Genomic DNA, 12,358 nt, shown 5'->3' with positions numbered 1-12,358 from the left:
ACTGAAGGGCCTGGTACAGCATGACTTCCATGTAGGAGGGGGCTTGGGGCTAGGCCTCGGGTGGTGTGGGGTGGGGAGAGACAGAGAAGAGTTAGCAGATGGACACTCACCGTGGCAAAGAACCGTGTGTGCAGCGTGTAGCTGAGACGCAGAATCAGCAGCTGGCTCCTGTCTGAGCTGCTCAGTCTGCAGCTGAGGGTGGTGCACTGGCTGTTGCTACAGTCCTGCAGGTAGCCAGAGAGGGGGTGGGTCAGACCCTCCGGGGGGGGATGCTAAGCCCTCCCCCCAACCCCTGGTATCCCACCTTCCCCACCCCACTTCCCCCAGATCCTTGACTCTTAGGGTTGACAGCTGCCCACGTCCCGTCTCAGAATCCACAGACTAAGGAACTAGCCCAGACCCGTGGGTCTGCGGAGGTCCGTGGGCAGTTGGGCAGCAGTGGTGGCTAGGAAAATTGCTTGGCTCTACCCGTGGGGAACACCACAAACACTCAGCCGCTCGGGCAGCGGCTGAGTGGGATTTCACTCAGAAGCTCCTGTTTATCCCTCCACGGGCACTGGCTGACAGGCGGAGATTCTGGCACCTCCCAGCTTTTATCTCAGGTTTCTAGCATCTGCACAGTTTTTACCTCCCAGGGTCCCCCTCTCCCCTCTGTCCCTGTCCATCCCTCCCTCCCTTCATCACTCCCTTCCCTTCCATCACCACTCCCCTCCCCTCCCTCCACCTTTCCCTGCATTCCTCTGTCCACCCCCACCTCCCCCTCCCTCCCTCCTCACCACTCCCACCATTGTTCCCTCCCTCCCCTACCACCACTCCCCTTCCCCCCTCCTTACCACTCCCTCCACCATTGTTCCCTCCCTCCCCTACCACCATTCACCCATACTTCCCTCTTCCTCAATACTCCCTCCCCCACCTTTTCCCACCCCCCTCCACCACCACCCCTTCAGTACTTCACCAGCCTCCACACTTGTCCCCACCAACCTCCCACCCCTCCCCTCCCCACCACTAACCCCCCCCACCTCCTCTCTGTCCACCCCCACCACTCCCTCGGTGCCTCACCAGTCTCTGTAGCTGTCGGAGATCTCTGGCGAGGTACGGCGAGGTTGGAAATAGGCCTCGTTGCAGAGACTCTGTTGCATTCTCCACCGAGCAGTTTGCTCCACTGACCTGTCAAGTGACCACAGAGACCGCAACATGCCAGTTAACCCTTCAAAACCCTGCTTCCAAGTGGAGAAAACTAGGTGTGGGAAAGTTAGGAGGAGAGAGCAGCCACAGCCGAACTCTCATGAACTAAACTGGAGTCATCTCTTCCCTGAGTAGAGACCAACTTTGGCATATTGGCCTTCATAAATCAAAATATTGAGTACAGGACTTGGGATGTTATGGCAAATTTGTAGAAGTCATTAGAATATTGGGTGCAGTTTTGGTCACCAAAGATGTCAATAAAAGGCACTTTCAGGTGGCCAAAATACCCTGATGAAAAGAGGCATATTCTACCCCTATGCAGCTGTCGGGAAGCCACCTGAAAGAGCAGTAGGTACCTCTGAGGTGCACTCTTTAACCCTCCTCCAAGAGGGACAATCGCCGGAGCACTGAAGTCTCCCTGGCACCTGAATGCAGCCACCTGAAAACGGCTGCTAAGGGGATGACAGCTGGCGAGCGCCTGACAGCATGCTGCCCCTGCCCCCTGGCGTGGGACATCAGCTGCCCCAGCGCTGACATCCCGCACCGGCAGCCCCAACCCTGACATCCTGAAGGGACAGGAGTCGGAGTGCGCTCCAAGGTGCCTCCCGTGCAGCTGTCCCCTTCAGGTGGCCAGCACTGCGTTTTTAGCGCTGCCACCTGAATGACCATTCCACAGGTCTGAATCCGCTCCTCCAGGCGCATTCTTGGCGGAGAACACACCTGAAAGTGGCTTAAGATAGAAAGAGTGCAGAGAAGATTTACTTGGATGTTGCTGGGACTTCAGGAATTGAGTTACAGGGAAAGGTTAAACAGGTCAGGACTTTATCCCCTGGAGCATAAAAGAATGAGGGGAGATTTAATAGAGGTATTTAAAATTATAAGGGGGATACACAGAGTAAATGCAGGTCAGCTTTTTCCACTGAGGGTTGGTGAGATACAAACCAGAGGGTGAAAGGGGAAAGGTTTAGAAGGAACGTCTTCACACATAGAGTGGTGGGAGTGTGGAACAAGCTGCCAGCTGAGGTGGTGAATGCAGGCTCAACTTCAACATTTCAGAAGAATTTGGGCAGGTACATGGATGGGAGGGGTATGGAGGGATATGGACTGGGTGCAGGTCAGTGTGACTTCCGACACAGACTAGAATGGACCAAAGGTCCTGATTTTGGACTAGTATGTTCTATGGTTGTAACTCAGCACAGAGTTGTAGAGAGAGATGAGCTGGCTCTGACCGAAGGCAGCATTATTTTACAGGTGGAAAGGTCCATTCAAGAGGAGTCTGATAACAGCAAGAAAGAAAGTGTCCTTGAATCATGCGATCTCGCACACTGGAACCCCCTTCTTGTCGGGGAGTGCGGACAGAGTGGTATGGGGGAGGGTCCTTTATGCCTCATTCAAAGGCATTGAAGAGTAAAAGAGAAGCAGGGAGTGGTGATGGATGGCACACCCCTTCTGCTGTGGCCCCTGTAACCACGCTTGGCCCGTCCACCCACTCCCTGCCCTCTCTGGCTCTGCTCAGCAGCTCCATGTACTCACAGGCTCCACAAAGGCAGTGGTCACTGTGGAAAAGGGATGGTGTGCACCAATCGTGGTGGGAATACGGATTGTGGCCTCCAGGTTCTGGGCCAGAAAACAACCAAGGTTCTTGATCTGTGGAGGCAGGTAAAATGCCATGAAGTTAACCCACTCCAACCCAGGCACATAGGGACACGTTGACATGGACATGCAAAGATGCAGACATGCGTACACACAGACACATGCAAAGGGACGTGGACACACATAGTGATGCACACTCAATCACACGCAGATATGTACAGGGTTGCAGAAACAAACGTCAGACATGGTGATGTGTGCAGGAACAGAAAAATGCCGACATGCATGGTCACAGTCATGCATGTAATATGCAGTGAAGCATGCACACACACACGTCACGTGCAAACATGCACAAACGCACACAGACAAATGGACACACACACAGACACACGGACACACAACGGCGGCGGTGCCTCTGGCCAACAGGGAAGCATTCAACCACTCCCGCTCACTGTACCTTGAAGCTCTGCCGGACCTGGAGATCCACCACCTCGGCCATTGACTCAGTGTCTGGCTGCATCTCGTATCTCTGATGACTGGTCTCACTGTCGGCACAGAGCAGACGGCTTCATAGGTGAGCTCCCGGTACAGACAACCCTGAGTGATGGCAGGCAGACAAGAGCGGCAAACCCCACCCCTCCACCCCCGCTGCCCATGCCCCTGCATGCTGCTCAGCCCATCCCCTCAGTGATAGCTCAGGCAAAGAATCCCATTTCAGCCTTTTTCCCACCTTTCATTAACCCCTTCAATCCCAGATTGGGGATTCATCAACCATGCACAGACTGCCTTACAATCTCCTGATCTTACCACAGACCACCAGTCAGGGGGAAAGGCTCTCAAACCCCTGCCTAAACCACCTATGTGATTTTGTTTTATTTATTCAGACAGACAGCATGATAAGAGGCCCTTCCATCCACAAGCCTATGCCACCCAAATACAAAAATACAACCCTCCCCGTAGAATTTGAAGGGTGGGAGGAAACCAGAGCGTCCAGATGAAACCCAAGGTGAACATACAAACTCGTCACAGAGAACGCCTGATTCAGACCCCAATGCTGTGAGAGCGTTATGCCAACCTTGCATTTTGGTGGGAAACGTTTCTTTTTTTTTCAATCTTTTTAGTAATCTTTTTATAGGTAAATGATTCATGAGAACAGGAGAACACAATCAAGAAGGAAAAATATCACTAGATGAGATCATATGAATTAGCATGTTTCATTATACCACAATTAACCAATATTTCTCATCTCAAACTGAAATCTTCAAAAAAAAAATTTTTATTATATAAAACCCACCTAATCTAAGAAAAAAAACTGGGGAGCTTATTCTGAGAATCTATTAATAACAATTAATCGTCTGGTCTTCACCAACAAAGAGAAAGGAAATAAAATTAAATATAGTCCGGAAGGGAAAATAATTTATAAAAGGTCGCCAAGTCTCTTCAAATTTAACAGAAGTATCAAATGTACAACTTCTAACTTTCTCTAAACTTCAACATGACGTCTTTTGAGAGAGCCACTGAGTCAAAGTAGGTGGATTAGAATCTTTCCATTTAAAAAAAGATAGTTCTTCTGGCCATCAACGTAGAAAAGGCTACAACCTGATGTGTGGAAGTGGGAACTTGTCCCACTTCTGGAAGTATCATTCCAAAGAGAGTCGTCAGTGGGTTAGGTTGCAAACTGATATCCAGTATAGCTGACAAAGTCTTAAAAAATATCTATCCAATACCTCTCCAACATAGGGCATGTCCAAAACATACAGGTAAGAGAAGCCACTTTTGATTTACATTAATCACAAATTTGACTAAAGTTAGAAATAATATGCGCCAATTTCTCTTTCGACATATGAGCCTGATGTACCAGTTTAAACTGAATCAAAGAATGATGAGCACATATTGAAGAGGTCCAAAAATTTTCTCCCATTATTCCTCTGGAAGATGTAACTGAAGTTTTTTGTAAAGGTTAAAACCTTGAGTTTTTGATTTGTAGTTAATTTTATGACTATCCTTTTAAGGAAGAAAATTGTTTGTAGGGTTACTATACTTTACTTACATCATATATCATAATATCTGAGTGTTTGTATCTCATTCTTTGAAGAATCATGACAGAGATGTAAGCTCTCGAGATACTTTCTTTGAATTCATCTTAATTTCATCTTTTTTTGTTTACTTTTATATCTGTTTAAAGCTGAATACAGTATGTACTTTGTTATTCGTCATTTTGAAAATCTCAGTACAAAGTTACGCAAAATATTTATTCATTATGTAAACAAATTAAAACTACTTACAGCTGGAACTACGAAGTGTGATTTATTGAATAAGATGGTAATTCGGAATATTGTCGGTTTGAAATGCGGTAATATTAGAACTTGGAAAATGTCGTCCTCTTCCCAGGTCTTTTTAATTTTCTCATTAGAATTTGATTGTAATCTTAAGAACTTATTACACCTATTAAACCCTTATGAGAAAGGTTCAAATAAAAAAGTGTCAACTAAATCCGGTTGGTACAATGTTGGAAAGTTAGGCAGTAAAGTATTCAGAAAATTTCTAATTTGGAAGTATCTAAAAAATGTGACTTATATTTATTGGATATTTGTTGAAAAGACGTTAAGCTACCATTTATAAACAAATCTGAAAAAGAGACGATTCCTTTAACTTTCCAAAAAGAGAAGGGTTGATCAATTATCAACAGTTGGAAAAAATAATTAAGAGAAATGGTGCTAGGTAAAATAAAATTTTTCAAGTCAAACTTCCAAAATTGAAACCAAATCCATAATGTGTGCTTAATCATTGGGTTGAAGGTATGTCTACTAATCTTGGAAAGTGTAAAAGGAAGAACTACACCCAATAAATACCTCTGCATGGAATTCAATTCCAAATCTACCCAATTAAGACCATTCAAATTTATCAGAATAGTAGAATCATAAAATCATACAGATGTTAACTGCTCAATAATAGAGTCCAGGATTAAGTAAAGCCGTACCACCACCTTCCTTTAATTTCTGCAGAAGGAATTTACTTAATCTGGCATTCTTTTTATTCCAAATATATTTTAGAGTCAATATTATCAAAAAAGGATTTTGGAATCAAAACTGGGACTGCTTGAAATAAATACAAAACACAAAATAAATACAAAGTCAATGGAGATCATTCAGAAAGAGGCTGTTTCACATAATCTACCAAAGGAAGAAAGTTTGGTAATATTTATTTTGGTAATTTTAACCCCAAGATAGGTAAAATGGTTTTTAACCACTCTAAAAGATGTGTGATTATAAACAGGTGCATGCACATTTATTGGGAGTAATTCACTCTCATAAAGATTCAATTTATATCCAGAGAAACTACCACACTGGGAAAGCAAAGACAATACCGGAGGAAGAGATGTCTCAGGATCTGAAATATGTACTAAAAGATCATCTGCATAAAGAAGATACTTTGTGATTTCATCTCCTTTATTAATTGTGGGAAACATTTCAACAATTTCCTGTTGCCAAAATTAGGTACCATAGAATACAAGAGTACAGAAACAGGCCTTTTGGCCCTTTTAATCTGCACCGAAGTATTATTGTGCCTGGTCCCAGTGACATGCACGCAATGCACGCAGTCCATATCCCTCCATACCTTTCCCATCCATGTATCTGTCCAAATTTTCTTAAATGTTAAAACTGAGCTCACATTCACCTCTTCAGCTCATTCCACAATTCCACCACTCCCTGTGAGAAGAAGTTCCCCCTCATGTTCCCCTTAAACTTTTTCCCTTTCACCCTTAACCTCTGGTTTATATCTCTCTGAACCTTCTCTCTCTGTTATCCCAGGGTGGGAGGGTTTCTATGACTGAGGAAACACCTTGGTAAAATCTATAAGAACTTCAGGACACTCGAACTGTGAAGCAAGAAGACACTGTGGTCAGGCAAGGTGTGTGGGGAGAGAAAATGGGTTGCCATTTTAGGTCTGACCCTTTGTTGGAAGTTGGGAAAGAGGGACTTGAGAAGGGTTTGGCCTCGCTGTTTTGGGGAAGGGTCTCTGACCTAAAACGTTATCTCCAGTTCCCCTCCCATCAGTGCTGCCTGATCCACTGGGTCTCCTGGCTGTCACCAAGATAGGACCCCCCCAGATTGTAAAACACAAAAGTAGGCAGACACTGTGGCTGGGCGAGTGCATGGGCGTAGAGCGTGAGAGAACTCCCTTCGGAGAGCTAAGGTGAACTTCTTCAAGGACTGGGTGAGTAGGGGGAGGAAGAGAGGTGAGTACCCTGAAGAAGTTCTCATTTACTCTCCGAAGGAAGTTCTGTGGGATTCTCTCTCACTGCTCCCCATCTGTAATTCCTGCTTTTCTCAAGGTCTACAACCATGTACTCAGTCACAGGATCCTCCAGACCATTCACCTTGCAGTGAATTCCCTGTTAAACACGGTCGTTTGCAGACATTGGAGTCATATGCAACACACAAGCACTCTGGAGAAACTCAGAAGGCCACACACCAGACGGTGTTATCATGGATCTCCAATTTCCATTCCCACCCTCCCATCCCCCTGAATCTCTCTCTTCTCCATCCCCTTGATCCTTTCCTCCAGCTCTCTATTCCTTTCCCTCTCCATTCAGAGCTAACCCCCTCCTTCTATCACCTGCTTTTTGTTGCTCTTCCACCCTCTCACTTGTATCCACCTCTTATGTTAGCCTGTGCTCCTCCCCTGCCATTCCTCCCTCCTCCCCTCCTACCCCTGATCCTCCCTCTCCTCCCTGCCCCTTCCTCCCTCCTCTCCTCTCCTCTTCCCCTGGCCCTTCCTCTCCTCTCCTCTTCCCCTACCTCCCTACCTGTTCCTTCCTCCTCTCCTCTCTGTCCCTTCCTCCCTCCTCTTCTCCCCTGCCCCTTCCTCCTTCCTCCCATCATCTTAATCAGGCACCTAATGAAGGGCCCAGGCCCAAAACATTGTTGACCCTTTACTCCCTGAGGATGCTGCATGACCTACTAAGGTTCTCCAGCACATTTGTGTGTTGCAGCAAGTCCCCTCACTTCCACCACATCCAAGCTGAACGCAGGGAGGGCCACCGTACAAGGGAAGGGCCAAACACCTGAAATCTGAAGCCAATGACGGCAGCACAGTTAATGTAATGTCAGGTACAAATCTGGTTCTGTCTGTAAGGAGTTTGTATGTTCTCTCCATGATTGGTGGGTTTCCTCCGGGTGTTCCGGTTTCCTCCCACTGTTGAAGACATATTTGGGGTACTTGGGCGGCAGGGCCGGGTGGGCCGGGAGGGCCTGTTACCATGCTGTAGGTGTACATTGAAACAGAATCTAATCTGGATCCACAGCTGTTTGAGGGAGCTACAGTGGCAAGGCTCAGAACTGGAGATCAATGATGTTTGGCAGCGAGAGCAGAGACGAAGAAGAAAGTGATCCAAATCAAAGCAATCTTTTACTCGTGTGTGCATTAATTTCCCAGATATGGGTCTCACTGGCATTTATCGCCTAGATCATCGCACACTGCAACAGCAAGTATGTGCCCGTCACATCAATGTGCAGGCACATTTTCTCCCCAAAAGGGTTTTCTTAAACCATTGGATTTTAATGATAATCCAGCAGTTTTATGATCACAGTTTCAGAGGTCCAGATTTATTTAATTAACTGAATTTAAATTCCTCTGTTGGGATGGGATTTGAATGCTTGACTCGGGATTGATCGCACAGGCTTCTGGGCAGTAGCCCAGGAACTTCCACCACTCATCAAAAGGCCAAAAGGGATATTGATGGCAGGAAATCAAAGGAATAAGTTGGGCAATGTGAAAAGCGGTACAGCAATGGAGAAAGAGCAGGAGGAAAGCTGAACGCTCTCACCATTGAAAGGACACAGAAAGAGGCCACTCTGCCTATCAGATGTGTGCAGGTTCCTATTTTGGAGTGAGCTGCTCTCCATTCCCAGCCCGGCAACTCATGGCTGGTAAACCAACCCATTTGTTCCTGGAGTGTGTTAGGAACTGGAGTACGTGGAGTGGGGGGGGGGGGGTGGGGCAAACCCATGGGGGTCACAGGGGGAACGTGCAAACTCCACATGTACAGCGTTATCCACCACACCAGCGTGCCACTCTGTCTGTTTACCCAGCACCAGGCAGACTGGGTAAACCTCCCCTCAACACTGGTCCCCACTAACACTGCCCCTCCCTTGCCTCATGCCAGTTAGATACATTGATCTGGTGCCCCCAACCACAGAGTGTAACCAGTGATCACCTGGTGAGGAGAAGGTCGGCCTCATGGCGAACGGCTGCCCAGACTCGCACTGTGTTGTCCTGAAGCGTCTCATTCATCTCAACGCTGTCACTGCAGGAAGGAGGAGTAGGGTTCCATACAATGGCAAATGGGCCCAGCATCAGGTGAGAGAGGGACAGGGATGGATGAGGGAGATGGGAGAGAGAGAGAGGGAGAACCAAAGGAAGAGGGAGGGAGAGGGCAAGAGAAGGAGGGGAAGGATAGAGAGAAAGAGGGAGGGAGGGAGAGGGGGTGACAAAGGAAGTGAGAGGAAGGGGGGAGAGAGAGAGGGAGGGGAAGGATTGGGATAGATATAGAGGATAGAAGGAGTGATGGTGAGATAGAGAGAGGGGGAGTGAGAGAGAGGGGGAGGGAGAGGGGAAAGGAGAGAGAGAGGGAGGAGCAGGGAGAGAGAAGGATGGCGAGGGAGAGGGAGGAAGGAGAGGGAGGGAGAAGGAGAGAAAGAGGGAGAGGGCAGGGCAGGGAGAGAGGGGGATGTATAGAGAGAGGTAGGAAGGGAAGGAGAGGGAGGGAGGGAGAAAGAGAGCAGGGCAGGGAGAGAGGAATGGATAGAGATAGATGGAGAGGGAGAGAGGAAGGGGCAGGTAGAGAGAGGGATAGATAGAGATAGGCAGGGAGGGAGGAGAGAGAGAGAGGGAGAGAGGGTGGGGCAGGGAGAGTGTGGGAGGGAGGGGGAACAACAGGAGAGAACACAAAACTCCAAGGTGTCCCCAGCAGGTGGCCCTAACACCCTCTATACACACACTCTTTGAGGTGGTTATGAGGGATCAGGGGTGGACAGAGACATGCCCATTGGAGCCGCACCCACTGAGATGCACATCTCCTTAGAGACAGAGTGCACTCAGCAAAGAGATGGGACATTCAGCCCATTGAGTTCTATACTGGCCCACCCCACACCCCATTTTCCAGTCTCCCTCACCACCCACCCACAGGGGAGTTGGGGCCAATTCATCTCCAAACCCGTGTGTCTTTGAGGATTCATGGGGTCGGAGCTCCTGGGAGGTGGGTGTGGGGGGAGGTCCCCACAATCAGAAGAGGAACAGGCAAATTCCACACAGATAGCAGAAGAGTTCAGGATTGAACCGGGGTCTCTGGAGCTTGGAGGCAGCCGGTCCATTGTGCTGTCCTGGCTGCAGGAGATGAAGGAAGGGGTGGGGGACAAGCTCAGGAGGGGAGGAAATAGCACTGACACCAAACTGGGACTTCTCCTCATACATGGCAGCTTGGAGACCTGGAACTGCACGGACTGTTCACTCCCCCTGCCACCCACCCCAGGCAGGGTCGGATACACTCACCTTGTAGCCCCGAGACGCAACTCCACCTCGTCCAACAGGTGCGTACAGCGGAACTCAAACTCTAGCCGGAAAGACACCTGTGTGCAAATGAAAGCCATGTGAACAGCGGCACCGACTAAACACAGAGCACTGAAACCTCCATCACAGTACAGGGCCCTTGGCCCACAGTGTGATCCCAACCCAATAACCCACTCTAACAATGGCTTTTTAAAAAAATTTAGACAAACTTTAACACAGTAACAGGCCATGAGCCCTTGCCCCCAAATATACTCTTTGGCTTGGCTTCGCGGACGAAGATTTATGGAGGGGGTAAAATGTCCACGTCAGCTGCAGGCTCGTTTGTGGCTGACAAGTCCGATGCGGGACAGGCAGACACGGTTGCAGCGGTTGCAGGGGAAAATTGGTTGGTTGGGGTTGGGTGTTGGGTTTTTCCTCCTTTGCCTTTTGTCAGTGAGGTGGGCTCTGCGGTCTTCTTCAAAGGAGGTTGCTGCCCGCCGAACTGTGAGGCGCCAAGATGCACGGTTTGAGGCGATATCAGCCCACTGGCGGTGGTCAATGTGGCAGGCACCAAGAGATTTCTTTAGGCAGTCCTTGTATCTCTTCTTTCGTGCACCTCTGTCACGGTGGCTAGTGGAGAGCTCGCCATATAACACGATCTTGGGAAGGCAATGGTCCTCCATTCTGGAGACGTGACCTACCCAGCGCAGTTGGATCTTCAGCAGCATAGATTCGATGCTGTCGGCCTCTGCCATCTCGAGTACTTCAATGTTAGGGATGAAGGCGCTCCAATGAATGTTGAGGATGGAGCGGAGACAACGCTGGTGGAAGCGTTCTAGGAGCCGTAGGTGATGCCGGTAGAGGACCCATGATTCGGAGCCGAACAGGAGTGTGGGTATGACAACGGCTCTGTATACGCTTATCTTTGTGAGGTTTTTCAGTTGGTTGCTTTTCCAGACTCTTTTGTGTAGTCTTCCAAAGGCGCTATTTGCCTTGGCGAGTCTGTTGTCTATATCGTTGTCGATCCTTGCATCTGATGAAATGGTGCAGCTGAGATAGGTATACTGGTTGACCGTTTTGAGTTTTGTGTGCCCGATGGAGATGTGGGGGGGCTGGTAGTCATGGTGGGGAGCTGGCTGATGGAGAACCTCAGTTTTCTTCAGGCTGACTTCCAGGCCAAACATTTTGGCAGTTTCCGCAAAACAGGACGTCAAGCGCTGAAGAGCTGGCTCTGAATGTGCAACTAAAGCGGCATCGTCTGCAAAGAGTAGTTCACGGACAAGTTGCTCTTGTGTCTTGGTGTGAGCTTGCAGGCGCCTCAGATTGAAGAGACTGCCATCCGTGTGGTACCGGATGTAAACAGCGTCTTCATTGTTGAGGTCTTTCATAGCTTGGTTCAGCATCATGCTGAAGAAGATTGAAAAGAGGGTTGGTGCGAGAACGCAGCCTTGCTTCACGCCATTATTAATGGAGAAGGGTTCAGAGAGCTCATTGCTGTATCTGACCCGACCTTGTTGGTTTTCATGCAGTTGGATAACCATGTTGAGGAACTTTGGGGGGCATCCGATGCGCTCTAGTATTTGCCAAAGCCCTTTCCTGCTCACGGTGTCAAAGGCTTTGGTGAGGTCAACAAGGTGATGTAGAGTCCTTTGTTTTGTTCTCCGCACTTTTCTTGGAGCTGTCTGAGGGCAAAGACCATGTCAATAGTTCCTCTGTTTGCGTGAAAGCCGCACTGAGATTCTGGGAGAACATTCTCGGCGACACTAGATATTATTCTATTTAGGAGAATCCTAGCGAAGATTTTGCCTGCAATGGAGAGCAGCGTGATTCCCCTGTAGTTTGAGCAGTCTGATTTCTCGCCTTTGTTTTTGTACAGGGTGATGATGATGGCATCACGAAGGTCCTGAGGCAGTTTTCCTTGGTCCCAACAAAGCTTGAAAAACTCATGCAGTTTGACATGCAGAGTTTTGCCGCCAGCCTTCCAGACCTCTGGGGGGATTCCATCCATACCTGCTGCTTTGCCACTTTTCAG

The 12,358-nt window shown here is 48.4% G+C and overlaps 1 protein-coding gene across 1 annotated transcript in view; it reads right to left on the bottom strand.

Annotated features, from left to right (window-relative positions):
* itga10 (integrin, alpha 10) overlaps positions 1-12,358 on the bottom strand; it is a 172,929-nt gene that overhangs the window by 18,140 nt on the left and 142,431 nt on the right. Inside the window, exons 22-27 of the mRNA XM_069940600.1 lie at positions 10,330-10,406; positions 8,996-9,085; positions 3,233-3,320; positions 2,719-2,832; positions 1,060-1,167; positions 111-224 (exon numbers count right to left, since the gene is read on the bottom strand). Of these exons, the coding sequence (XP_069796701.1) occupies positions 111-224; positions 1,060-1,167; positions 2,719-2,832; positions 3,233-3,320; positions 8,996-9,085; positions 10,330-10,406 (591 nt within the window). The remainder of the gene's footprint in view (positions 1-110; positions 225-1,059; positions 1,168-2,718; positions 2,833-3,232; positions 3,321-8,995; positions 9,086-10,329; positions 10,407-12,358) is intronic.

Source organism: Narcine bancroftii, chromosome 5, assembly GCF_036971445.1.
Source record: "Narcine bancroftii isolate sNarBan1 chromosome 5, sNarBan1.hap1, whole genome shotgun sequence".
In the NCBI taxonomy this organism is placed as follows: Eukaryota; Metazoa; Chordata; class Chondrichthyes; order Torpediniformes; family Narcinidae; genus Narcine; species Narcine bancroftii.
Note: the sequence above shows the minus strand (reverse complement) of the source record. Positions and strands in the feature narration are given on the sequence as shown.